The following is a 26,871-nucleotide window of genomic DNA, read 5'->3' as shown; positions in this document are numbered from 1 at the left end:
ATGCTTCTAGATCTGATCTTCTTGTTAACTGGGGATAGCTGATTAGTAACTAGGGAGAAAATAAATGTCCTGTGGGGTGGCCCACAGGGAGTAATGCGTAATTAGAAGCTGCATCCCTTGCCAAACAGAGAGCTGATGCCCTAGGGTTGATGAATAACCTCCCGACACTGGGAGTTGGAATTTAGCCTAATTTCTGTCACTTTCTCCTGTAATTTGACTGTGTGATTCACTGACAAGAAAAGCGGCTCTGCGGAGGTAAGCCCTCCCACACCACAGCCTCTCAAATGCTGTCTGCCTCCTTTTAAATTCACTCCTCTTTCAGAGATCAGTGATTAGGTAACCTCTTTGACTCAGTTTTTATGATTAAGGTAAATTAGAAAATTAGTGACAATTAAATCGACTATGGGAGAGGCTTGAAATATATGGCCTGTCAAGACGTAGTCATTACATTCAGTAGCACTTAATGTGATCTCAAGACTGGCTCATCTAGCTTCTTGGCTGGCGGGATTTAGTTTCTGTTCTTACCCTAAGCACTGAATGGTGGCTGATTGCTGACTCCAAGGGCAAAGGGGCATTACCACATCTCCAAGCCTGTCAGAACTTGTAGATGACAATTTCTCTGAAATTCTTCTTAAAACAATCATATAAGTCATCTGCGATAACGGATGTAATAAAGATAAACAAAAGGGGTAAAAAAGAAAAAAAAAAAAAAGAAAAAAACGAAACCAGATCACCCATGATCACTCAGAACTAGCTGTATTAACATCTAGGTATAGAGTAAGGCTCTGGGTGGAGAGAAGATTCAGTCCAGAGCAGATATGGAGAAACAGACATTTCATCAGGGGAAAGGCACTTCCTCTGTAGAGTAGAAGGAAAAAGAAGATAATAGTTGCAAATACAGGACTGGTGGTTGAAACATGAGACTTGGCATGGCGGGTTCTGGATTCATCATGATGTATGAGGAATGATCACCAGCTGAGGGCAGAAGGCAAGGAGGAAGTTAGAGTTTCAGTGGAGTGGAAAGGTATGAAATAGTAATGGAAAACCGGAGAGGGCTTTAGTAGAGAAAATTAGGAAGATTTTTGGCATGGTGGAGCAAATCTGAAGCTGGTCACTACAAATCTGACTAGTGACCATTCTGCCTAGCTGGGTGTTTTTCTCCAGCAGTAACGCTGGTTCAGGTGGAGGCATGGAGAAGGTAAGTGATAGGGATTCCTGCACAGCTAGGGTTTTGATTTGGAAGGAGAAGGTCGAGGAATTGAAGGTATTTGCAGGAGAGCAAATGCAGTGTTAGACACTGAAGCTGAAGTTGGATGAGGAGGGATGTGCTGGATACCAGTAACAGAGGTGTCCGTGTATGGGGGATAGTGAAGACAACTGGGACAGGAGGAACTTGAGAAAGTGATGTGAAAGGAAAGTTAGGGTAGGAGATTGGGATTTTTGAATTAGTGCCTTTTCCTTCCTCCCCCACCTTCGTTTCCTGAGAAGCTCAGTGGAAGAGGTTGTATCTTAAGCTGGGTTGATTGGAAAGGCTCGGCTGAGTCGGGACTTGAGCTGGCCATTGGAAAGATCTGTATGGGCCATGATTTGAAAGTTCTGTGGAGCTGTAATTTTGGTGAATTGCACAAAATGGAAATTTACCAGACGTCTCTTGCCTTGCAATGAATAGCATTCCTCAGTCATGGCTGATGCTGTTTAACTAAAGATGAACTACTATGTTATGTCAGGTTCTCCTGTATGTGTGTGTGTGTGTGTGTGTACAGGCTCTCAACATTTTAATTCCATGACTTAGTTTTGTCTTTTTTATCAGGTGTTATGCCTTTAGGCGCCTGAGTCCTAGGCAAATCTAAAAAAATAATTGAAAAAGTACAAATTCCTCCTAGTTAAGTTTCAAGACAAGAAAGTTCCTTCGGGTGGATGAGTGCATTCGTCCTACTAGGAGTCTGCTTACCTGCATTCTCTCTCACTGCCTCTACCTACACAGGTATCTGATATCTGAGCATTTATTTGTGTTTTGCACTATTTCTTGAGAGCTTACTATGTTCTAGGGCCCCTGACATGTTCTTTACTTTCATTAACTCATTGAAGGCTCCTAACATCTCTGTGAGGCAGACATTATTATTATTATAGATATTATATATCTAATATATAATATTATAAATATTATTATTATTATTATCCCATTTTTTACATAAGAAATTGAGACTTAAGAGAGGTTAAGTTTTTTGCCCTCATTCATCTAGCTGGTGGATGAATCTGGTCTATGGACTGACCATAGCTTCGACAGCTTAATATTATGGTACACACGCACACACACACACACACACACACACACACACTCTCTCTCTCTCTCTTTAAAAATTGAGGTAAAATTCATAAAACATAAATTCACCATTTTAACCATTTTCAAGTATACAGTTCAGTGGCTTTGAGCTCATCTACAAGGTGGTGCAACCATCACCACAATCTGATTCTGAACATTTTCATCAATCCAGAAACAGCCTCCGTACCCATTAAGGAGTCACTTCCTACTTTCCCTTCCCACCGGTCTCTGGTAACCACTAACTGGCTTTCTGTCTCTGTGGATTTCCCTATTCTGGATATTTCTTATAAATGGAATCATGTAATATGTGGTCTTGTATGCCTGGCTTCTTTCATTAGTTTTCAAGGCTTATCATGTTGTGGCATGCACCCATGCTCCATAACTTTGTATGGGTAAATGATACTCTGTTGTATGGATATACCACATTTTGTTTATCCACTCATTAGTTAATGCCATTTGAATTGTTTCCACCTTTTGGGTATGATGAATAATGCTGCTATGAACACCGGTGTATGATTTTTATTTCAGCATACGTTTTTAATTCTCTTAGGTATATACCTAAGGGAGGAACTGCTGGCTTGTATGGTAATTTTGAAGAACTGCCAAACTTATACGCAGTGGCTGCACCATTTTACATTTCTTTTAAAAAAATATTTATTTATTTTAGAAAGAGAGAGAACAAGATGAAGAGCAGAGAGAGAGGGAGAGAGAGAATCTCAAGCAGACTCCATGTAAGTGTGGAACCCAACATGGGACTTGATCTCATGACCTGAGGAGATCATGACCATGAAATGGAGCCAAGAGTTAGCTGCACTTAACTGACTGAGCCACCCAGGTGCCACCCTCTCCCCACACCCCTGCCCATTTTACATTTCTACCATCAATGTATGTGGGTTCCATTTTTCTCTATGTTCTTGCCCAATCTAGTCATTTTCCATTTAAAAACAACAACAACAACAACAACAACAACAACAACAACAACAACAGAGCTATCCTAGCGGGGTTAAATAGTATCTCATTGTAGTTTTGATGTGCATTTCCTTAGTAATGATACTGGATTTTTCATTTCATTATTCTACTTTATTTTTTTAGCTCCAGAATTTCTATTCATCTCCTTGTTATAATTTCTGGCTGTTTACTGCGACACTGGATGGCTGGGTGGACGGCTCAGTTGGTTACGCGTCCAGCTCTTGGTTTCAGCTCAGGTCATGATCTCAGGGTCCTGGGATTGAGCCCCCTACATGTTGGGGCTCTATGCTCAGTGGGGAGCCACCTTGAGGATTCTCTCTCTCCCTCTCCTTTTGTCCCTCCCCCTTACTCATCCATTCTCTCCCTCACCTAAATGAATAAATATGAAAAAAAAAAGTAATTTCTGGCTCTTCATTGATATTTTCTATTTGGTAAGATATCATTCTCAAGGTTTCCTTCACTTCTCTGTACATTATTTCCGTCACCTGTTTAAATATATTTAAAATAGCTAATCTAAAATTTCTGTCTAGTAACGCCAATGACTGGGCTTCCTCAGGGACAGCTTCTATTAATTTCTTTATATCTTATTTTCTGACTTTCTTACTTCTTTCCAAGCTTTGTAATTTTTTATTGAACCCTGAGCATGCTGGATATCCAAACACGGCAATTCCACTCAGCAGATGCTTCCCACTCTTCTGCCTGTTCTCCCCTAGGGTGTTTTGTTGCTGCTTGTTGTAGTGGTGGTTGTTTGCTTAGTGACTTTCCCAAACTAATTCTGTAGAGTCAGTGTTCTTTGTCATGCACGGCTGCTGAAATCTCTACTCTGTTAGTTTAGTGGTCCATCTGCGATTCTACAGCGATGTCTCCAAAAGACTAGAACCTGAACAAAAATCTCCCATTCTTTGGAGATGGGCTTCGCATGTGTTGGGCATGCCTTCAGCACTCAGCCAGACAGTTTACAACTCTGTTTTAGCCTTCATTTCCCATTTGTGGAGAGCCTGAACATCAGCCAGAGGTGAGAGCTTGGAGCTTTCTCAGGTCTTTTGTGAGCATGTGTTCAGCCCTGAGTATGTGGGTGGCCTTCTAGATTCCCAGGAATATGGGAGATCTTTCCTCCCTCCCTCCTTTTCCTTTCCTTCCTTCCTTTCTTTCTCTTTAAGATTTATTTATTTATTTGAGAGAGAGACCGTGAGAGGGGGCTGGGGCAGAGGAAGAGGAAGAAGGAGAGAGAGAATCTCAAGCAGACTCCCTGCCAAGTGCGGAGCCCAGTGGGGGACTCAGTCTCACAGGCCTGAGATCATGACCTGAGCCAAAATCAAGAGTCGGACACTTAAGCAACTGAGTCATCCAGGCACCCCTGTGGGACCTTTTCAAAGCCCTTATCCTCCAAAGCATTTTATATTCCAGGCATTGCTCCCAAGTTTTTCAGTATGTCTATTTTCATTCCACATTTTATCCTTTATTCTAGGTGGCATCGGCTAGTATGTTTCCCTTTAAATATTTTTAACAACCCTTCCCCTTCCCCCAACTCCGGCCTCCTCCCTCTAGGTAGCTATCTCAGTTCTGCGAAATAGTGGCAAGCCCTTTGAGCTCGTCCACAGGGCACCATCAGACTGGTCAAAATAAACCATCACCATCCTTAAGAAAAAGATCTGCCCAGCTCCCTCCAATAGTAGGTGACTGCCCTGGGAATGTGGGCTGTTGTCTTCAACACCACTGTGAAGCTGGGGTAGAGGATGGGGCCAGAGGAAGTTCCAAATGCCACAATATACTCTTCCTAGGATTCAGCTGTTTTTTTCCTCGATTAAACACCCCATATTTGCCGTGTGTTGATTAAATCCCAGCATTCTGAAAAAGTTGATTCTGACAAATTTTTACCAGTTTATTCATTTGCTTTTACAGAGAGGAGTTACAGATTTCTCTTTGCCATTTTCACTGATGTCACTCAGTAATTGGATCTTATGGTGTATGCTGCCTCTTTCAAGAAGCTAAATTAATACCAGATGGTTACTTCATCTGTAAAGTCGGATCAGGATTTGGACCACTTGGGGGATTCTGTCACTGAACTGTGAGAACTTGGTCATTCCTTTGTTATACAGACCCTTGTTAAGGAAGGAACCTCTACTCCTTAAAGATAAGACAGACATGTTTGTAATGTTTCAACCCCTTTTCTGAACGTTCTGCAGACCACAACTCAACCAGTGATAAATGCGCATCTTTTGTAGGTGATGAACACTTGTTATCTTTGTATAATGCCCTTCTGTGGGCCAGGGGAAAAATGTTTTTGCAATCTATAAGCTTGGGGGTATTTCCATTGATAACTACTATCAGCCACGTTTTGGTGAATGTTTGCTAGCTCAATTTTCGGAGCATAATGTTCCCTGATTCTGACAAATCAAACAACTCTGACAAATTTTGTGTGCTGGTAGTTTCAACTCAGCTTCATTCTTTCTTCTTCTCTCTTACAGCATTTTATTTTGGAAGAATTCCAGTGTATTATAAAGTGGTATGTTTTAAAACCCTATAACTCCCCAACTTCAGGAGCTGTATCTACTTTGGCCAATGGTGTTTCATCTCTCATCCTCAAGATTATGCAGGCGTCATATATATATATATATATATATTTTTTTTTTTTTTTAAATATTTTATTTATTTATTTGACAGAGAGAGTTCACAGTAGACAGAGAGGCAGGCAGAGAGAGAGAGAGGGAAACAGGATCCCTGCTGAGCAGAGATCCTGATGCGGGACTCGATCCCAGGATCCTGAGATCATGACCTGAGCCGAAGGCAGCGGCTTAACCCACTGAGCCACCCAGGTGCCCTATATATATTTTTTTTAATCTGGAAATATTTTAGTGGCCTAATATTTAGTGACCTAAAAGATAAGGACTCATTTTAGAAAACAAAACCTCCAACCTGGGGTGGTGGTCTTTCAAAGGACAAATGCACTCGGGAAGGATAATAGTCAATTCCTGAACTCGGGGATGAGAATGAAGAGAGCACCTGATATGGCCTTTAAAAGAGAGCAGCTGAGATGTAGCTATACACCTCCCTAGATCTGTGAACACCTTTGAGCCTCAGCTCCCTCATTTGTTAAAAGGGAATAATGATGCTTCTCTTGGAATGCGGGGGTGTGAAGAGAGAGATGTAATGTGGAGTACTAGCACAGTGCCTGGCACATGGTAAGTCCTTCATAGGTGGTGACTATAATAATATGAATTGTTTTTAGCTGACTTCACATGGGGGGAAACTAATAGCATAGCATCTAGAGCCAGGAGAAGGGGAATCAAGGTGGCAACCTAGACTGAAAGGGGGAAAGGTGAGAAGAAGGCATCTGAGAAGATTTTTGTGTTACTCAGACACTATGAAGCTGCCATCTGAATTGAATGAGGATGTTTCCAGAATCCTACCTTTGCTGTTTATCATAGCAATAGCATCTCACTTCTTGCCTGCAACTTCCTAGAGCAGTGACTCATTAGTATCTAGGTAGTTCTGCTCGCCTGTGATCCTTCTACAGTCTTGTGAAAACTTTGTTCAGAGACCACCGCCTCCAAAGATCAAGATGGATTTGGACTTAAATCACTGAGGCCTGCAGGGGGTGGGGTATATATACTTTACACAGGGAAATTTATAATTTCTCATCTGCATGAACTTTTTTTTTTTCCTTCAATTTCTAAGTCAAGCAGGAAAATTGGGCTTTTAAAGCTGGGATCTGAGTATTCAGCCAGATAAGCTCTTCCTTCCTGCGTGCCTGGGAAGCTGATGAGAACTTTAGTGCCCTCTGTTTCACACTGCTTGTTAAAGATGGAAAAACAGGAACGTAGAATAAATGATTCACCTCAGTCATTCATGAGGAGCTCTGGGATGAAATCTCTCAGCCTCTGAATTCAACGAATTGGCACAAAGATTCATTTCTGCCTCTGCTTCCTTTGGCAGTGGGACATGTTGAGCTGTGCCAGCTGGGATATTTCCCATCTTCCTCCTCCATCTCCCCTTGGCATTTGGACAAAAATCCTTGTACATATACAATCATTTAGCTCTGGTAGTGAATTTATTGGCTGTTCGTTTACCCTGGAATTTAGTTTGTAGAGCAGACACTGGTGGCATGTCTATGATTATCCAGGTTGATTGATGGATTGATCCATTCATTGAACAAAATATCTGTGCCAGGTGGGTATTAAGCTAGGTGCTGGTGTGAGAACCAGGTATGAAAGCATCACCTTAATTTGAGTTGTAATTGATGTGGAAGGCAGTTGATTTTGCTGGTTTGTTTGCTAAAATTGTCTAGAAGATTGTGTGGATTCAGTATTACAGACATGTCTGAACTTGGACTATCTAGATGATTTTATCTATACCCTTCATAGGCCTAATCGCTGATACCTGTTGGCTGCTTTTCAATATACGGATATCAAGATACCTTCCTGGGATGGACCACATTAAATAAACAAGACACTGTTTCTATTGATCAAGAGTATTTGAGAATTGGTTCTACATGTAGGTTACTGGGACACTCAGATGCAACAGACGGCAGGACGTCATCGTAGACTGGATTTAAAGGATGGGCAAGGGATGAATCACTCTGATCTCATCACTGGAATTTACTTTCTACTTTCCTTAAATTTAGTTCTACAAAAATTTCCTTTTCATCAACTATAGGTTCTGTTTCAATAAAAAGATCTTGCAACCTTTCAATAACAGTAAGTCTCAGCATTGTGAGAAGATCTTGTTGTTAGGCTTTCTTTGCTGATGCATGCAAGAAAGGCTTCAACATTGATGGTTCTTTGAAAAGTGTGGTAGAGCTTTTTAGTATTAAGTGATCTCCAGTTTTCTTCCTCCTCTGCACATGTGGGAGGAATACTTTTCCTTGCCCCCTGCATGTGATTAGTTCTGGCTAATGGGACATGAGTAAAAGCAATACATGTCATTTCTGAGCTGAAGCACTTATCTGTTGATGTGAGACACTCTATTGCTAAAGTATATGTCTAGAAGCAGACTTGCTGGGTTGTGTTGTTATGTACATCTTCAACTGTATTATGTAACATCTGCTTTGCTTGTGATAATTTACACTTTGACCATGGTGGTAAGAACCCATTCCTCCACATCATTACCCAGTTTGTAAATAATTAAAAAATCTGTAATCTAACAGTTATACAATGGTCTATTTTTAGTATGAAATCGGATTTCCATAATGACTAGTGAAATTCACAATGCCCCGATACATTTACAGGCCATTTAGGCTTCATTTTCTGTGGATTGCTTGTTCTTTCTGTAGGGATCATGTTTCATTTATAATTTCCCTAAGTCATCTCTCTACCTCTTGATAACTGTGCACATTCAGAATCCTGCTTTCTCAAGAATGATGTCAGAAAACTTGCAACCCCAGGCTCTTTTGCAGCTCGGGTATAGCACATAACCTAGATTCTTCCAATCAGAGGGGCAGATGTAAGACTTAGGTTAGAGGTGAGCAATTCGAGTGGTATCTTTAGGGTAGCAGTGGCTGCTGCATCAGATGAATCTCATCCTTAGCACCGAAACAACATCCATTTACTTCTCACTCCTATCAACGCCTGATGTGAGAGCTCTTGGTGGAGCAGCCTTCCATGTGGTTTCTCAGGGACTTGGGCAATGGAAGAGGCCAGAGAGGACCATTTCTAGGAGTTATACAGGCTTTTTCTGGAAGGGGTGCACTTCTTATCTACCCACATTCTATGGGCCAGAACTCAGGCACACGCCACACCCAATGGTATCAGAAATATAATGTAGTCATGAGTTTTGGTAAATGTATAGTAGCTCTGCTACATGGTGTAATGATCTTTTGGCTAGTGTGGTGATAGTTGGCCGGTTCCTTAGGGAAAGTGATAGGGGAGTTTTTAAATCTCAGAGCGGTGCGGCAGTGGTACTTCTTGAAGCCTCCACAACATAGATGTGTGTTGTTCCTGCTCATGTGGCTTCAGTGCTTGGCCTTCCAACCCTCCCTGTGGTTCCGCTGGCTAATATCCTTCAGCAAGTTCCTTTACTGCTGAGATGGACCCAAGTGGAATTCATGGGTCACAGCTAAGGATCCTGAGTGTTTTAGTTTCCTATTGTATTTTTCTTTTGGTTATTTGTATTTGTCTTTGAGACTGGGCCTCAGAGAGTATCTCTACTGAAATAAATAATAGTGTTTACCCCTTTCTGCCCACTAATCTGTATGCCCTACTTGTGTTAACAATGAACCTATGACCACATGTGTACAAAAGCATGTTCACAATGGACCTATTTTGCAAGTGTCAGGCCCAAAGACATCTAAACCAAACTGAACAAGAACCTTCCTGAACTAAACAAGAACAAGGTAAATATTCATAATTCTTCTGAAGTTGAGGTAGGACTGCCTCATTTGGAATCTCACCATTGCCACTAATGACAAGAGGGGATATGGACAGCGCAAACCTAACCTGGATGGGCTGCCGCCCCTTGCTTCCCTCCCTCTTGGGAGTCCTTCAGGCTGGGCAGTGAGGCTGTGACACAAAGCTGGGAATCTGGCTGTGCGATCTTAGAGGTCAAACAGGTCAAGAATCAAGAGCAACTGAGAGATCATGATTGATCTTTTATGGATACCTGGCTGAAGGGAGAGGCAAAAGTTGAAAAGTTTTAAGGTCGTGTATAAATCCCTTGATAATTAAGACTCTTCAAAACCAGTTTCTCCATTTTTTAAAATTCATACTGGACTTAAATCATATCCAAGGAGGACCAGTTTAATAATGCTATTATCTAATTCTTTCTGCTTAGGCAAGGCACTTACATTTTCTGGGTCTCAATTACATCATATGTGAAAATTAAGGGTCTCTTCCAGTCCCCATTTCTGGGATTTGATTTCATTAACAGATTTTCACTGATTATTATTCTTGTTTGCTTTCAATATTCTCCACCAGATGGCTCTAGTCTCTCAGTGTAAACTCCTATCCACAGCCTCCTTTTAAAAAATTTTTTTAATTTAATTTTTTCAGTGTTCCAAGATTCACTGTTTATGCGTCACACCCAGTGCTCCATGCAATACGTGCCCTCCTTAATACCCACCACCAGGCTCACCCATCCCCCTCCACCCCTCCCTTCCCAAACCCTCAGTTTGTTTCTCAGAGTCCATAGTCTCTCATGCTTTGTCTCCCACTCTGATTTCCCCCAATTCACTTTTCATTTCCTTCTCCTAATGTCTGCCATGTTATTCCTTATGCTCCACAATTAAGTGAAACCCTATGATAATTGACTTTCTCTGCTTGACTTATTTCACTCAGCATAATCTCCTCCAGTCCCGTCCATGTTGATACAAAAGTTGGATATTCATCCTCTCTGATAGAGGCAATAATACTCCATTGCATATATGGACCATATCTTCTTTTTCCATTTGTCTGTTGAAGGGCATCTTGATTCTTTGCACAGTTTGGCGACTATGGCCATTGCTGCTATGAACATTGGGGTACAGATGGCCCTTCTTTTCACTACATCTGTATCTTTGGGGTAAATACCCAGTAGTGCAATTGCAGGGTCACAGGGTAGCTCTATTTTAATTTCTTAAGGAATCTCCACACTGTTTTCCAAAGTGGCTGTACCGACTTGCATTCCCACCAACAGAGTAAGAGGGTTCCCCTTTCTCCACATCCTCTCCAACATTTGTTGTTTCCTGCCTTGTTAATTTTGGCCATTCTAACTGGTGTAAGGTGTTATCTCAGTGTGGTTTTTTTTTTTTTTTAAGATTTTATTTATTTATTTGACAGAGAGAGATTACAAGTAGGCAGAGAGGCAGGCAGAGAGAGAGGAGGAAGCAGGCTCCCCGCTGAGCAGAGAGCCCGATGCGGGACTCGATCCCAGGACCCTGAGATCATGACCTGAGCCGAAGGCAGCAGCTTAACCCACTGAGCCATCCAGGCACCCTCTCAGTGTGGTTTTGATTTGAATCTCCCTGATGGCTAATGATGATGAACATTTTTTTATGTGTCTGTTAGCCATTTGTATGTCTTCTTTGGAGAAGTGTCTGTTCATGTCTTCTGCCCATTTTTTGATGTGATTATCTGTTTTTTGAGTGTTGAGTTTGAGGAGTTCTTTATAGATCTTGGATATCAGCCCTTTGTCTGAAGTGTCATTTGCGAATATCTTCTCCCATTCTGTGGTTTGCCTCTTTGCTTTGTTGACTGTTTCCTTTGCACAGCCTCCTTCTGAGCCAGTCTTGTTTTTGTGGCTTCCTCTTTTCTGCATGCTCAATTTATATTCTTCTCAAAGTTTTTTTTTTTTTTAATTTTTTAAAAAGTTATCTCTACACCCAATTTTGGGGCTCAAAATTCCAACCTCAACATCAAAAGTCCCATGTCCTACTGGCTGAGCCAGCCAGGGGCCCCGTCTTCTGCAAGTTTTTAAACAAAACCACTTCATAGGTTTGAAAACATCTTATTCATATATTCCATTGCACCTTCTCCTTGTTTAAACCATGGATCAAGATTCAAAAAATAATCTGATAGTTAGACAAACACAAAGCTATTCTCTATTGTAATCCCTACAGTGAGTCGTTGCCAGGCCTAGGGGCCCATGCCTGAAGCTGGCCCATGGGTATTGTTGGAAATCGAGTGCAGATATAAATAACCAGGCATCAGAATGATTTAGGAAGTTCCTATGAAAGGCAATGAATGATTCTGTGTTCTTCTGTCTTGGTGGATTCCTTACTCTATTTGGATCCGATGAAACCACTCAATTCTGGAGCCTTCAGTGTGAGGAATTAGGAAGGCAACAGGAGTATTCTACTCATCTGTATCTATATTCTTGTGTATATTCTTTTCACTGCTTGCTGGCTAGTTGGGTAACAAACTGATGGGAAAGCAGCCTTAAGGCCAGTGTGAGTCATCTTTCTGCAAATCACTGAATTTGGATCAGTTTTGTGATGAGGTCCAGCTCAGTCCTGATGAATCCTATTTTCTAAAAACAATCCTTCCTAAAAACATTATAGATATGTTTGCATATGTCTAATAAGTGATAGAAGGGTTTTCTTCTGCTATGGACTCAGTTGGAAAGAATGAAAAGACTCCAATTTTTCCATCCCTGAGAGATGCCGTGTTTGAAGATCTAGCTCCATTAGGGGTAGGGTTTGTCTGCAGAACGTTGAATAGTAGAAGAGAAGAAAGAAATTGAAGACCTGGCATATTCAATTATTCATTCAGCAGGTATTTGTCACTGACGTGTGCCAGGCACTTTTCTAGGTATGGAATATATATTAGCAAATGGGATTGACAAGGAACCTCCTCTCCTAGAATTTATGTTCCTCTGAAGAACACAGATAACTGACAGACTCAATAAATCCACTGGTTTTAGAGAGTCTTCAGTACAATGAAGAAGACATATGACAGGGTTGTAGGATGTAGAAGTGAGGTGCTACCTGAGCTGAGCATCTGGAGGTGTTACTTGAGCCGAGGACTGGAAGCTTGGGAGGCAGTGGCTAAGTGCCCCCAGGGCTTGAAAGAGGACTGTGCGTCCCATAAACAGGGAAGAGCTGAACTCACTTGAACATCTCAGAGATGGAATGACATACAAAGGCGATGGCTGCTATGCTGTCCAAACACTGGTTATTAAGGGATTCTCCCTCGTGGTTGAACTTGGCACAGAGGATAGAATAACTCTGCCTGCCATTGAACACATGAAGTAGACTTCCTGGATTAGGAGCCAAACCGTGTATATCACCCTGGGGTGATGATCTGGACCTTCAGTTTCTTTGAATTCTGTAAGCTCCAGGGGTTCTTACATGATAAGACACTAGACTTTTCACCGCCTTTGGAAAGTAGGGTCTCATTAGATTTAAATTAACTTAAAAAAAAAAAAAGCCATTTCTTAACTAAAAAAAAAAAAAAAAAAAAAGACCCTGTGTCATGGAACCACATGAACCAACTACATATAAGTGCCTTGAGGTCAGGCACTTGACCTCCTCCACAGAAAGTTCCAGTGACTTGAAATCTAATATTCAATAGCCATTTCAACAACAACAAAAAAATCTTTTTTTTTTTTTTTTTTTTAAAACCAGATAGCTGATGAGTGTGGGAGACCTGTGTGAAAATGGGGCATCATTTGGCTTGCCCAGGGTGGGACAAGTAAGTGGTTAGCTCTGGTGCCCTGTTTTTCAGAGGGATGCATGATCCTCCTTTTGGCTGTTGCCATTGCTGAGGGATGTTCATTTTCCTCCTCAGGGCCTCTGTGACCTGTGCCTCTGTCTCCTGTCCTTCATGTCTCTGCAACCCGGCAGGGGCTGCAGGCAGAGGGTCCTGTGACCTAGAAAATGCACACTCCTAGTTCTTGTCGGGGTGAGTGACACATCCTGGACGATGACACCAAAGGGGCTGGATCCCGCACCAGGAAGCCAGCTCCTGTGAGGTGCTGGCTCATAAAGGGCCAGAAGGTGCCAAGAAACCTGCAAGGAGAGTGACGTTGCATCTGCCGTGGGCGCCTGGTGCATCTGCCAGAGTCCATGCTTGCCACCTGTTTCCGCGCGCTCCACTGACTGGGGCAGGGGGTGGGGACCTAGGAAAGCAAATGCAAACGCGAGTTTATGAGGCGACCCTGTTGCCAGGAGCCAGCCCGCTGAGCTCTTTCTTTCTCTCAAACATCTTGGCTTCAACGGAAGGTGCTGTGTCAAAATAGTAGATTCTGTGCCGGTCCCTGGATGGCATGCCAGGTTTTTGAGTGGGCAGGTGTTGTTAGCTGTTGGAGCTAGTTGCTAAGGTTTGAACCCAAACCGGGAAAAGGTGGGAGTGGAGCGGGCAGAGTGGGAGAGGGAGAGCAGCTGCAGGGGGAGGAGGTGAGTCAGCGGAAAGAGCCTCCTCCTTCCTTGCCTGCCCACACCTCTGGCACTGGAACCCGGAGGCTGACCTCCTGGTCCTGCCCCTGCCAGCACTTGACTGCCCAGACCCACTTTGGGTTGGACTGGGCTGCCGAGATGCTCTTCCGTGTGCTTAAGCACTTGGCCCTGCCAGATCTTGGAAGTGTAGATGGAGCATTCCCGAATGCTCCTCTTTTCTGGGAGCTTCTCTTCCCTACACTCTGCAGAAAGGAAACCTTGAACTAAACCCTGGCCTGCTCCCTTGCTTGGAAGGTGCCTTCCCTTTGACCTTTAGCTCTGGGCTCTGCATAGAGAGACAGTGACCCCGTGAGGGCAGGTTTCTTACCTGACATCCTCTGTCTCCTTGAGAAGTGATTTTCACTCACTGGAAGCCATTTAGTCCCTTTTCCACTCATGAATGAGTTTTACTGGGCCCCCAGCAGGGCTAGAAATGGTGTCCTAACAAGGCTGGGGGGTTCACTCTCATTTCTGTAAGCTTTTTTCCAAACAAAGGAAAATTGGAATGACGGAGTTTGGGCTGCAGCAGGCATGGGGACTTCTCCTATCTGATTTCCAGAAGGGGTGGCCTTGGCTCTGTGACCTTAAATCTCTGGGTGTCTGTTCCTCTTCTTGTAATACGAAGAGGTTTGTAAAAGGTGGAAGAATGACCGCGATCTCTTCCATTTTAGAACTGCACAGCCCTCTCCTAGCAGGTGGGACTGGCAAAAGCTCACAAGTAGCTATCCACGACTTAGGAGAGGTCACCAAGTGTGCCACTGTGGGTGTGGCTGGAGCAGGTATGGTCTGGGGAATGAGTGGTGTGGCCATGAAGGCAGAGGTTATTGATCAAAAGGCTGAAGTGTCCTCTAAATCTGGGTCAACTGAAAAATTCATATAAATCCCCCTAAAATGGCTCATTATTTTCTTTCCTTTTCAGAGGTCTTTCAGTTACAGAAAAATAATTTGGGCAACTTAGAGGTTTGTTTGTTTGTTTTTTATCCGTAATTATAGTAAAAAACAAAAACCCCAAACATTTATTGAGAACCTGTTTTGAGCTGGAAATACAAAAAACAAAAAACCAATTTTTCCTCCTAGTGATGCTGAGCTGGACCCTACTGGTGAAGGGTTGAAGGTCCTGGGGCAGGCATGGTCGAGGTGGTTTGATGGCGTGGTCCTGAGGCTTTCAGGTTCAAAGGCTTGAATAAGTTCAAAATATTTGAGTTTCCACAGTACCAACTATAGTAGCTTCCCACAATACCCAATTCAACCCACAGCAACAGAATTTAGTAATCTCTCAACAGAAAAGGGGAATATATTTTTTGCCTCATGTTCACAGATGTACACAATAGGTTTCTTGTTTATTTTTAAGTCAAGGAGCATGTTTGTGATTTTGCAGACAGGAGCTTCTCTAGTCTTTGATTTTCCTTTTTGAAGATTTTATTTGTTTATTTGACAGAGAGAAATCACAAGTAGATGGAGAGGCAGGCAGAGAGAGAGAGGGGGAAGCAGACTCCCTGCTGAGCAGAGAGCCCGATGCGGGACTCGATCCCAGGACCCTGAGATCATGACCTGAGCTGAAGGCAGCGGCTTAACCCAGTGAGCCACCCAGGCGCCCCAAGATTTTCCTTTTTGAAATAGAGTAGTTGGTTTTGCTAAGAGTAGAGACTGTGCACTGATGGAACTGGCTAGTATAGAAAACAGGTAGTTTTACATCATTTTAGCTGTAATTTGGTTATGGCAAGGAAAACCCTAAGTAATCTGTGATACCTATTGTGGTATGACTCTGTGCTATATCTTTGGCTTCCTAACATCAAAATCAACTGAGGTTTTTTCTTTTTTTCTAAGAACATAAACCGACTCCAGACCTACTAAATAGAAAAATTTTTAGTGGCTTATATTTGTTTTTTACTTTTTTACTTGTATTTACTTAAAAATATTTTTTTTCCATTTATTTCAAATAGAGATAGCATGGGGGAGGGTGGGGGGGCAGAGGACGGAGAAGCAGACTCCCTGCTGAGCAGGGAGCCCCATGCTGGACCTGCATGGATCCTGAAATCAGGACCTGAGTGGAAGGCAGATGCCTAACCCACTGAGCCACCCAGGTGCCCCATGGATTTGCCTTTTATTTTATTTTTTGTAAATCAAAGTTTTAATAAATTTTTAAATAAGTTTTTTCAGGTGCTCTGATGTGTACTTAAGAAACTCTGATTGTCAGGCCAGACAGACCAGGGCAGTTCTGCCCTGTTGTACGTTATGATGCTATTCATTCTTTCTTGATGCTACTCTTGCCTCCTTAACTTGACGGTAAGATTTCTAGAAGGTGCTTTCTTTTTATGTAGTGCTTAGCACGTATTTCTCCATTCATCTACGAGATTTAAGTCGAACTCTGTAATTTGGGCCCCAAAGATCTGGCACACTCAGGGATTTGGGGAGCAGCTGCTGGTTCTGGGAAGAAGGACAGGACGAGCGGAAGGGAGGTCAGGCTTGACTGCTCTAGAGCGATCTGCGCATTCTCCTTCCTTTCTTGGGAAGCTTCTGGCACAAGATATTCCACCTCTCCTGGAACTGTGGGTCATCTGGGTTTTGGCACCAGATAAAGGGTCTTTAGGGACTAAATTCTGGGGGCATGTGAGTGTGGAGAGGGCTGGGGTGGAAATGCTGCGTACAGGACCCTGCAGCCCTCTTGGCTTGGAGTTTCCCAGGGGAAACCCGGCCCCCGCACAGGGGAGGCAAGGGGAGACCCAAGAAAGGGGAAGACAGCTCCAGACCGACTGGTCGGTGGCAGAGACGGTCAGCGAGCAAACTTACCTGGGAGACTTGTGCTGCTACTGCAAGCCGAGTAGCTGTCCGCACGGCCCGCCAGCCTCTTGAGTCTATGAGGACACCTTCCCTGCCATCAGTCATGGCCACGCCATCGGACGATCTCAACAACAAACTGCCCGGTCAGGGCTGGACCCCGAAACACGGCTCCGACTGTGGCGATGGCGGCCCCCTTCCAGGGACTCGGGGCAGGGAGGAAGCCCCAGCTTCCCCGGGGCCAGCCTGCGGGTCAGCCGGAGGTCACGTCCTCTTGGTGACCTTCTCCATCAAGTCCCCGGACAGCTGACCAGTGTGCGCTCAACTAAGCGGTGACGCGGTTGAAGGTGAGCTCCGGGACCCCGCGGAGGTCAGGAGGCCGAGCAGGCGGGAGAACGAGGGGCCGCGGGGGCGCCTCCGCGGGCGGGGAAAGGCGCCGGGCGAGTGCTGGAGGCACACGCTTGCCGAGAGGCTGTCGCCCTCTGGGGTCGGTCCTCGGCCTTCGCGTGGCCGAGGAAGTGGCGTTAGCCGCTGGAGGCGGTGGGGACCTCCGGGTGAGGGAGACCGGACAGCTGGACAGGAGAGCGGGACGGAGCTCTGGGGCCCCGGCGGCCTGCGGGGCGGCGGGAGGGAAGGGGCGTGTGGCCCGTCCGTGGCGCATGCGCGCTCGGGGGCCGCGGCCAGGCGGGAACCGGCCGGGAGGGTCTCGCGAGCCCGCTAGTGCCGGGCAGTCCGAGGCCGCGACGGCCGCCTTCGGGGATTGCATTGCTCCGCCTGGTCACGGGCCTGCAGGGTGGGCGAGACAAACCACCCGAGGCCCCACACGGCTGGGCCTGGCGCAGGAGCTGGCGCAGGCGGCACCAGAGCCGAATCGGAGCCCTCTGTCCCTCCCGCCGCGTGGTGCTCATCCACAAGGTGCGTTGCGGGAGCCGGAAGGTCTTGCAGGACGTAGCTTCTGGGAGCTAAGGATGCCACAGGCGGAGCTTAAAATGGGTGAGGGTATCAGCAACCCGCGACACTTGGAGAGGTTTTAGGGTGGCACAAACATGGAGATGGTGTTTGCTTTTGACATCTGCTAACGGCCCCTTCCTTGCTCCTCTGTATCTTCTGGAAGCCTGTCTTCCCAGGTTCCAGTATCTCACTGCTGTCCCCTTACTAGTTACCCGTCCCCTTACCCCTCTCCTGCTGCTATGGTAGCAGCCAACCAAGAGACACTTTTCTTGTAAAAAGGCTTTTCTTGGTCTACTTAGCCATTAAAATCACAATATATATTGGATCAAACCTTGAAGCATCTGTTTGGGCACCGATGTTTCTCAAGTTAACACATATGCTGCTGTACATTTATTTCTGTGCTCCCTTCTCTCGTCCATCTGGATAATGGTAGAGTCAAGGACAGGAAGGCCCTGATGGCTAATTTTCTCCCATTATTTGTTTTTTTTCCTTCTTCTGTAGTAGAACTCCTGATTTTTAGTTCAGCATATGGTTTTCTGAAATAAACACTGCATTGGGCTTTGGGGATGGCCTTGTGACTAAATTCTAGGCAAAGGAATGTAAGTGGAAATATTGTGCAGTAGACTTTGAGAATATTTCAAGCTCATCTTCTTGCTTGGGAGGAAGAGGCTACCATTTTGGATCATGGGGTTAAGGCTCTACCCGCTGGAGCAACAAGAGAGAAGGAGCCTGGCTTCCTGTCCCTGTGAAGCAACTTTATGAAATCTGGTTGTTTGCCTGGATTTGTTGCAGCTTCTGTTCACATTTAAAAAAAAAAAATATTTTATTTATTTATTTGACAGACAGAGATCACAAGTAGTGTGAGAGGCAGGCAGAGAGAGAGAGAGGGAAGCAGGCTCCCTGCTGAGCAGAGAGCCCAATGTGGGGCTCGATCCCAGGACCCTGGGATCATGACCCGAGCTGAAGGCAGAGGCTTTAACCCACTGAGCCACCCAGGTGCCCCTCTGTTCACATTTTAAAAGAATTTGTTGATTTCTTTATTGATTACTCTAAGCTAACTTCTAACAAATAGAGCGCACTCTGTCAACAGCCTATATAGATTGCTTCTAACCCAGGACCCTGGGAGAATGATCTTTCACCATTTCCCAGACTATGGTTCCTTCTAGGCTGATGATGGTGTGTAGACCAGGGAGAGGATGTGGGTGCATAATTACATGATTTATTCCCCGGTTGACCAGTAGGAGAAGCAAGAAGTCAACAGCCCCAGAAGCCTCACTTCTGCTTTTAGTTCACAAACCAGTCTTCATGTTCATTCCTTGCCCAAATTATAAGTTCCCCCAAACTTCTCTTTTGACCTCCCTGCTCCAAGATGGAGCTAATTGTCTGCACGTAGCTGGTTAATCAGCACAGAGTCTGCATGTAGACTTACATTACTGTTTTCCTGTTTGCAGTGTATTTTTTCCCCACCATAAAGCCACTTCCAAAGGCAAGGGGAATGCACCACCAGGTCAATTAGCAGTGGGCATATGTGGCTCAGAATTAGTTGGCTACTATGTGCTTCAGACTTAGCTGGATATTATTCTGACTTTTGAAGTCACAGATGCAAAGTATCCCACGGTTCTGCTTTTTTATCTTTTCCTTTACCCCACTCCCTGTCTCTTGCTACAAGGTCTGGCTGTTCTGTTCGATTTCTCCCAAGTTTGTTAATTTAACCCAATTTATTTCTGCTGCCTACCTTGATGCCTTTTTCTTTTCCTACAAAAAAAAAAAAAAAAAAAAAAAAGATTCCCTTTTAGACTCTCCCTCTGATTAACACTCATGTTTCAGCTTGGGGCCACCTGCTCCTACCCACTTCTGCCCTGTTGCTATCCACTTTCTAGGTAAGCCATTTAAAGTGAGCTTTAGGATCCCAGTGAGCTTTCAGTGGTGTATTTAAGGGCCATGAAAATAGCTCTGAAAAGAAAAGATAGAGGCTCTTGCATAATACCGGGGTATGCCCAGAAACATCCCCATCTGCTGCTCCCTACTTTTAAAGGTTGAGATGTCAGAAGGAGGAGAGAAGTCAAGAAGACGAAGCTGGGGTTGGAAGGTATGAGAAACAGCCTAGAACTCTGAATAGTGGTTCTGAAGTAGAATAGTGGGATTTATTGCAGCCAAAGAAAATAAAGCTCTATTTCCCCCTGTGTCGAACTCACATGGAATTTGAAAATAAGGAGGACTCCAGCTCAGATATAACCCACTCTGCAATGATAGCTGCATATTGCATTTGCCACAAGGGTGACGGGCGGAAAGCATATTCTTACATGCTGAACCATTCATATTCCTCTTGGGCTTACTTTGTTAGTATAATAAGTTTATCTTTGTGAAGGCTTTTGTTTACTTTGTGAACAATCTCTGTTTTTTCCCCCTTATCTTTCTACTCTTAAATTGACTTGCATATGAGTTTTAGCCAGGAAAACATCTAGAAGAACATTAATTTTATGTGCCAAGATTGATTTCTTTGTCCCTGAACCGTAGTCTGACCAGCTTTAAGGACATACCTTACATATTTTGTTCTGCCTAAAATGGTTTGGCTGTTTCTGAAGCATTCCCTGGGCTGGATCTCAATCCCCGTATCATGTTTCTAGAGATATTTGGGTAGCTGTATCGTTTGTTTTAGATTGTATGACCCTGAGCATGACTTGTGATTTCATATCTGTCCTATGACCATTCCCGTGGCTTGAACTGAAACTTCAGGGAAAGACGAAATCTTGTCTGTGATTTTTATCTTTGTCACAAATCCTGAACTGGATGTTACCACTGTTCTCCAAAGGCCCATCACAAAGCTGCCTTTTAGACAACAGCCTTGCTTTGGTTACTGCTTCCTTGCTTCTGAAAATACTTCCGGGTCAGGCAGGAAATTGCTGAAGGCACAGGAATTTCTACTGAGTGGTGAGCCTGGACTAAGCTCATATCTGCTTGACCCCAGTGTTTTTAATCTCTAAGCTTAGTTGTTGTAAAAAATTCTGAACCTCAGGACCTTTTTTTTTTTTTAAAGTTTTATTTATTTGAGTAATCTCCACACCCAACATGGGGCTTGAACTCACAACCCTGAGATCAAGAGTCACATGCTTCTCTCACTGAAACAGCCAGGTGCCCCTAAACCACAGGAAATTTATAGTAAGAATTAACAATTTCCTCAACACGAAGCCCTTCAGATTTACTTCTGATCCATGTACCTACACTGGTGATTAAACTGTTAAGAGATGTGAATATACAATTTTGGGTTCTAATATTTTTCTGGAAATTCTTATTCCAATTTATTTGTATCAACCTTCCATTCATTGTGACGTTTGTATAATTCCTATAATGTGGCCTTTTTGATAAGCCATTTTGTTTTTATTTTTTTTATTGTGTATTGTTTTTATTTTCAATTCATAGGCCTCTTGGCCTTTAGAAACAAAAGCCTTGAAATGATCATTTGATCTCAGGCTACAAGCTGAGCATTTGTTAACAACTTAGCCTTGGTTGGAGAAGGATATTATAGGCTTGAAAAATATATTCCAAGCTAGATATCTGTTAACAAGCAGCTAAAAAACAGTTTAAAAAGTTAAAAGCAAACAACAAAACATAAAAAACTCTTAGCAGTCATTCCTTACATCAATGTGACCGTATTCAAGCTTCATGACTTCATAGTCTAATCCAGGAATAGCACATATCACACACTAGCCACAGTTTACATCTTGTAATTATCATGTACGTGCAATTTATGATCAACTCTTTTCATTTCACATCCAACACAGATAAAGGTTTTATTTTTTAATTTTTATTTTTTTTTAAGATTTTATTTATTTATTTGACAGAGAGAGATCACAAGTAGGCCGAGAGGCAGGCAGAGAGAGAGGGAGGGAAGCAGGCTCCCTGCTGAGCAGAGAGCCCGATGCGGGGCTCTATGCCAGGACCCTGGGATCATGACCTGAGCCGAAGGCAGAGGCTTTAACCCACTGAGCCACCCAGGCACCTCAGATAGAGGTTTTAAAGTAATTATTTTAAGTGGGCAATGCAATAGTGAAAAGCTATTGCAGATAAACTTGTGGTCTACCTTGCTGTCTCTAGAACTAAAAGAATCCTGTTGCATTATTTCCTGGAGTCAGGATCAAAAGGTAATATATTTCATGATGCTTAAAGTTATTGTCACCTTGCTTCCCAGTATACAGTGATGCCAGCTCAGGGTGAGTTTATGGTTTTTCTACCATTTTGACAGTACTGGGTGTTACCATAGAAACATTTTCTGGGTTTAGGTAGAATGATTATTCAGGGTTTAAACATGGTAACTACTGCTATTGGATAGTGAAGTAAATGACCCACATTTCCTTTTTTCTTTTTTTTCTTTTTTTTAAAAGATTTTATTTATTTGAGAGAGAGAGAGTGTGTGTGTGTGTGGTATGGGTAAGCGGTTGTGGTTGGTGGACGAGGGGTGGGGCAGAGGGGGGGTGGGAGAAGTAGGTTCCCCGCTGAGCAAGGAGCTTGTCCTGGGGCTAGATCCCAGTACCCCGGGGAACTTGACCTGAGCCAAAGGCAGGCTCCCGACCGACTGACCCACCCAGGCTCCCCAGATCCACGTTTCCTTAAAAACAACAACTACTTACATTCATTTTGAATAATTTATCAAAAGAACACACAGCGTTTCCCTGTGTGATCTAGACTGGTTACAGTAACACAATACACAATTAAGATATTGTGAGATACTGTGCAGCGATAAATAGCTTCCTGGGTTTTAAAAAATTGTGGTAGTATCTATGGACACAGAATTACAGGAATTTCAGTTGTGGCTTCTTACTGTTTTTATTCCTCTTGTCAGGTTGTTGGGGGGGTAGTTAAGGCCTCCGAAGGAACACTAGAGGGTGCTCGTGGCCGCTGAATGGCCCTGCCTAACCTTCCCATTCATTTTCTTCGGCATTGTCTCCAGGGAAACTGGCAAGGGCACCAGGGCACGTGGTCTCATAAATGCTGCCTCATTCACCCCTGGCATGACAGTCTCAGACAACCAGATATGCAAAGGGGTGATTACCCTTTGGAGATTTGTTTGCCTTTTCTTCCGGTAATGCACTGCTTCGTTGGTTCTAAGAGCAGAGACATGGAGAGCTTTTGGCAGAGGATAGGCTGATACTCAGATGAAACCCGAGGTGCGGTTTGCTCACACAGAACCTCTGCCAGAGGGATCTGGGCCTCGAACCACACAGCAAGGGTTGCTCTGGTGCCTGTGAGTTGAACTCAGAAGCCGGCATTCAGAGGTCTTAATCTGTGCTTTGAAATGGGTTGCGAACTGGACCTGGACAGCGGTGAGGGGACTAAAGGGAGGCCAGGCAGGGGAGGAAGGAACAGACACAGGGCTCCTGGGGGAGAGGGTGGGGGATGGAAACCGAGGGAAAAGGAAAATAGCTTCGAGCCCCTGATCGTCCTACAGGAAGTGGGAAGCAACACGGCTCTTCATTATTTTGCTCCTATGGAAACAATTAGAACAGTATTCTTTTTCCTGAATCTAGGTAGTTTCTTTCTCTGGGGAGCTCAGAAGATGTGATTTCATTAGCCCTAAGGGCAGCTATGTGAGGATAACTCCCCCCAGTGCCACCTGGTTTCCTGAGCAGGATATCACGTCCTCAAGAGGGAAGAGCCCTGAGGCTGGAGGGAAGCAGAGCTGTGTTTCCTTCCTCTGTAGCCTGGTGACCGTAGTTCTGTGGGTCTTCCTGGGCTGTCATCCGTGGGCTGGGGAAAGGCTCACAAGCACCACCTTCCCATAAACTCAGGCCATCTCCAGAGACTTCCTCTTAAAGCCTTTGGTCTCAAGTTTTCTTGGATAGGTCTTCAAACAAATTCAGGTTTCTCCTATGTTAAAAACAAACAAAACCCCTCAAATCACTCTTCCCTCCCCGGAGCAAACTTCCTGTCTTTATTTTTCTTTCCTTCATCAAGAAAGATGGATCTTTACAACAGTAAGAGATTTGAAACCACCCCAACTATCTTAGCTGTTGACATACACTTTGGTTTAGGCAAAAGGTAGATTTTTATCCCCCAAATTAAAAACAGAATTTGAAAACTATTTTTTTAAAGATTTTGTTTATTTCACAGAGAACACAAGTAGGCAGAGAGGCAGGCAGAGAGAGAGAGGAGGAAGCAGGCTCCCTGCCAATCAGAGAGCCCGACACGGGGCTCTATCCCAGGACCTCGAGATCATGACCTGAGCTGAAGGCAGAGGCTTTAACCCACTGAGCCACCCAGGCACCCCCAGAATTTGAAAACTATTTAATTACATAGGAAAAAGCTTCAGATATAATGTAAAGGAAACAATCCGGTGTGCAAAACTTGCATATAAGGTATGATTCCAAATAAAAAATACGAAACTCCCTAATACAGGCATAGAAAAACGTCTGGAGGGAACTGTCCCAAGATGTTAATGATGGTGGTGGTTATCTCTGGGCTGAGAGTATGGGGAATTAAAATTTTCTTCTTTATACATTCTTAAAATTTTTAAAAAATGCCATTAATTTTTATAATCAGAAAGAGAGCTGTATTGTTACTTGTCTTGTTTTTCCCACTTCCTCTGATTACCTTCTTAACTAACGCTTGAATTTCACCTTCTATACCCTTATCTTTCCTGAAGTTGTTCTCTTCAAGGTCACGGTGATTGTCTGATTATTTATTTAGTGGTTTTGCACCCCCCCCTGACTTCAACCTACTCCAATGGAGATCCCGCTACCTTCTTTACCATCTGCTAGACATTTTCAGCTGGGGGTTTACCAGGACCTCAATCTCAGAATGTCCAAAATGCAATTGGCATTTTATTTACCTGTCTCAGACCCTCTCTACTCTCCTTCCCCAACCAAAATCTCTTTCTGAGTTTGAAATTTCTCATGATGACACTACCTTGCACCCACAGACCCGGAATTGAAGTAGCAGGTCTGTTCGGACTCCTTCCGTTTCCTGGTTCCCTTCCCCCATCCATTTAGTTGCTGGGTGTTCAGAATCCTCTTTCTGTAATATCTCTTTAATCAAATTCTTTTTGTTGTTGTTGTTATTGTTCTTACTGTGCCTTATCTAGTTCAGCTGCTCTCTGTCTGATACCTGGGGCATTTTGATAATAGGAGATAAGGAACCCATCCTGACTTAGCCAGGTTAGGGTGGGTGGTTAGGGTGTGGGAGCTGGTGGTTCTGGGTATATAGATGAGAGGTCCAGGAGTGGTAATATTTCCAGGCACAGGCAGCTTTACTGTGGGGGTACCCTATGCAGAGGGAGGGAGCATTCTCTGTTTCACTGAAAAAAAAAAAAAAAAAAAAAAAGCAACATAGCACCATAAAGATGAGAGACTGGCTGTTGTGGAAATTTCCTTTGCAATTAGTGCTAAAGCCATTGGCTGTCTAGTCTGGCTTCTGAGGCTAAGTGTAAGTTCCCATTTTCCTGCCAAGAAGTGAGAAGGAATCAAAGTGAACTGTAGACAATTATAAACACTTCTGGAGACACGAAAATATCTAGGGCAAGGATTCCTAGGAAAATCAGCCCAATCCTAGGACAGGCTACATCTGTCTTATTTTTTTTTAATTTTAAATTTTTTATTTTTTATAAACATATATTTTTATCCCCAGGGGTACAGGTCTGTGAATCACCAGGTTTACACACTTCACAGCACTCACCAAAGCACACACCCTCCCCAATGTCCATAATCCCACCCCCTTCTCCCAAACCCCCTCCCCCCAGCAACCCTCAGTTTGTTTTGTGAGATTAAGAGTCACTTATGGTTTGTCTCCCTCCCAATTCCATCTTGTTTCATTGATTCTTCTTCTACCCACTTAAGCCCCCATGTTGCATCACCACTTCCTCCTATCAGGGAGATCATATGATAGTTGTCTTTCTCTGCTTGACTTATTTCGCTAAGCATGATACGCTCTAGTTCCATCCATGTTGTCGCAAATGGCAAGATTTCATTTCTTTTGATGGCTGCATAGTATTCCATTGTGTATATATACCACATCTTCTTCATCCTTTCATCTGTTGATGGACATCTAGATTCTTTCCATAGTTTGGCTATTGTGGACATGGCTGCTATAAACATTCGGGTGCATGTGCCCCTTTGGATCACTACGTTTGTATCTTTAGGGTAAATACCCTGTAGTGCAATTGCTGGGTCATAGGGCAGTTCTATTTTCAACATTTTGAGGAACCTCCATGCTGTTTTCCAGAGTGGCTGCACCAGCTTGCATTCCCACCAACAGTGTAGGAGGGTTCCCCTTTCTTCGCATCCTCGCCAGCATCTGTCATTTCCTGACTTGTTGATTTTAGCCATTCTGACTGGTGTGATACCTCATTGTGGTTTTGATTTGTATTTCCCTGATGCCCAGTGATATGGAGCACTTTTTCACTACATCTGTCTTTTAATGTTAGTAAACCCAATGCCTGACTCTTAGTAGGCACTTGGTCAAAATTTGATGAATGAATGAATGGACAAGGAGTTGAATCTATGTACAAAAGAAAGTATGATCACCTTTATTTTAGAATCCATATCTCTATTAATGCAGCCTAAGACCACACTGATGTTTGTAGGTGCCACATTATGTGTGTGACTGACCCTGATCTTGCTATAGACCCTCAAACTGGGGTGTATTTCCAAATCATGTGAGACATTTAAAAAGTGTACAGATATCTGGGTTTACTGAATCAGAATCTCCTGAATGAGAGGTTGGGGCTCAGTATTGTATATTTCACTGGGTTCCTCTGGTTAAACCTTTGCTGTGGCCTGAAGCATGGACAAAGCTTTCATAAGCATTGCTGCGACGTCATATTTCCTTCCTATGTTTTTGTAGCTAAATTTTTTGCTCAATTTTATCTTGTCAGTTTTGGCTCATTGCTCTTGTTCATCAACATCTTTTTGATCACGGTTCTGTTATTCACGGTATTAGCTATGTTCCCCCAGATTTGTGTCACATGCAAATTAGACAAGCTTGCCTTCTTTTTCTTCATGCAGGTTGTGGA

At 43.7% G+C, this 26,871-nt stretch overlaps 1 protein-coding gene across 3 annotated transcripts in view; it reads left to right on the top strand.

The window, feature by feature from the left end:
* The first annotated feature begins 227 nt into the window (after positions 1-227).
* Positions 228-26,871, top strand: part of LOC309855408 (uncharacterized protein) — a 332,305-nt gene continuing 305,661 nt past the window's right edge. For 2 of the 3 annotated variants that reach the window (XM_082715647.1, XM_082715648.1), the window contains exon 1: positions 941-1,024. Coding sequence is in view for 1 of the 3 variants with exons in the window: in XM_082715648.1 (XP_082571774.1) it covers positions 958-1,024 (67 nt within the window). In the remaining 2 variants the exon portion in view is untranslated. Of the gene's footprint in view, positions 256-940; positions 1,025-26,871 lie in introns of those variants that run through there. The other variant, XM_082715646.1, reaches the window with a different exon arrangement.

This window comes from Mustela nivalis (genome assembly GCF_964662115.1).
Source record: "Mustela nivalis genome assembly, chromosome: 20".
Classification (NCBI taxonomy): domain Eukaryota; kingdom Metazoa; phylum Chordata; class Mammalia; order Carnivora; family Mustelidae; genus Mustela; species Mustela nivalis.
This window is presented reverse-complemented; position numbering and strand designations above follow the sequence as displayed.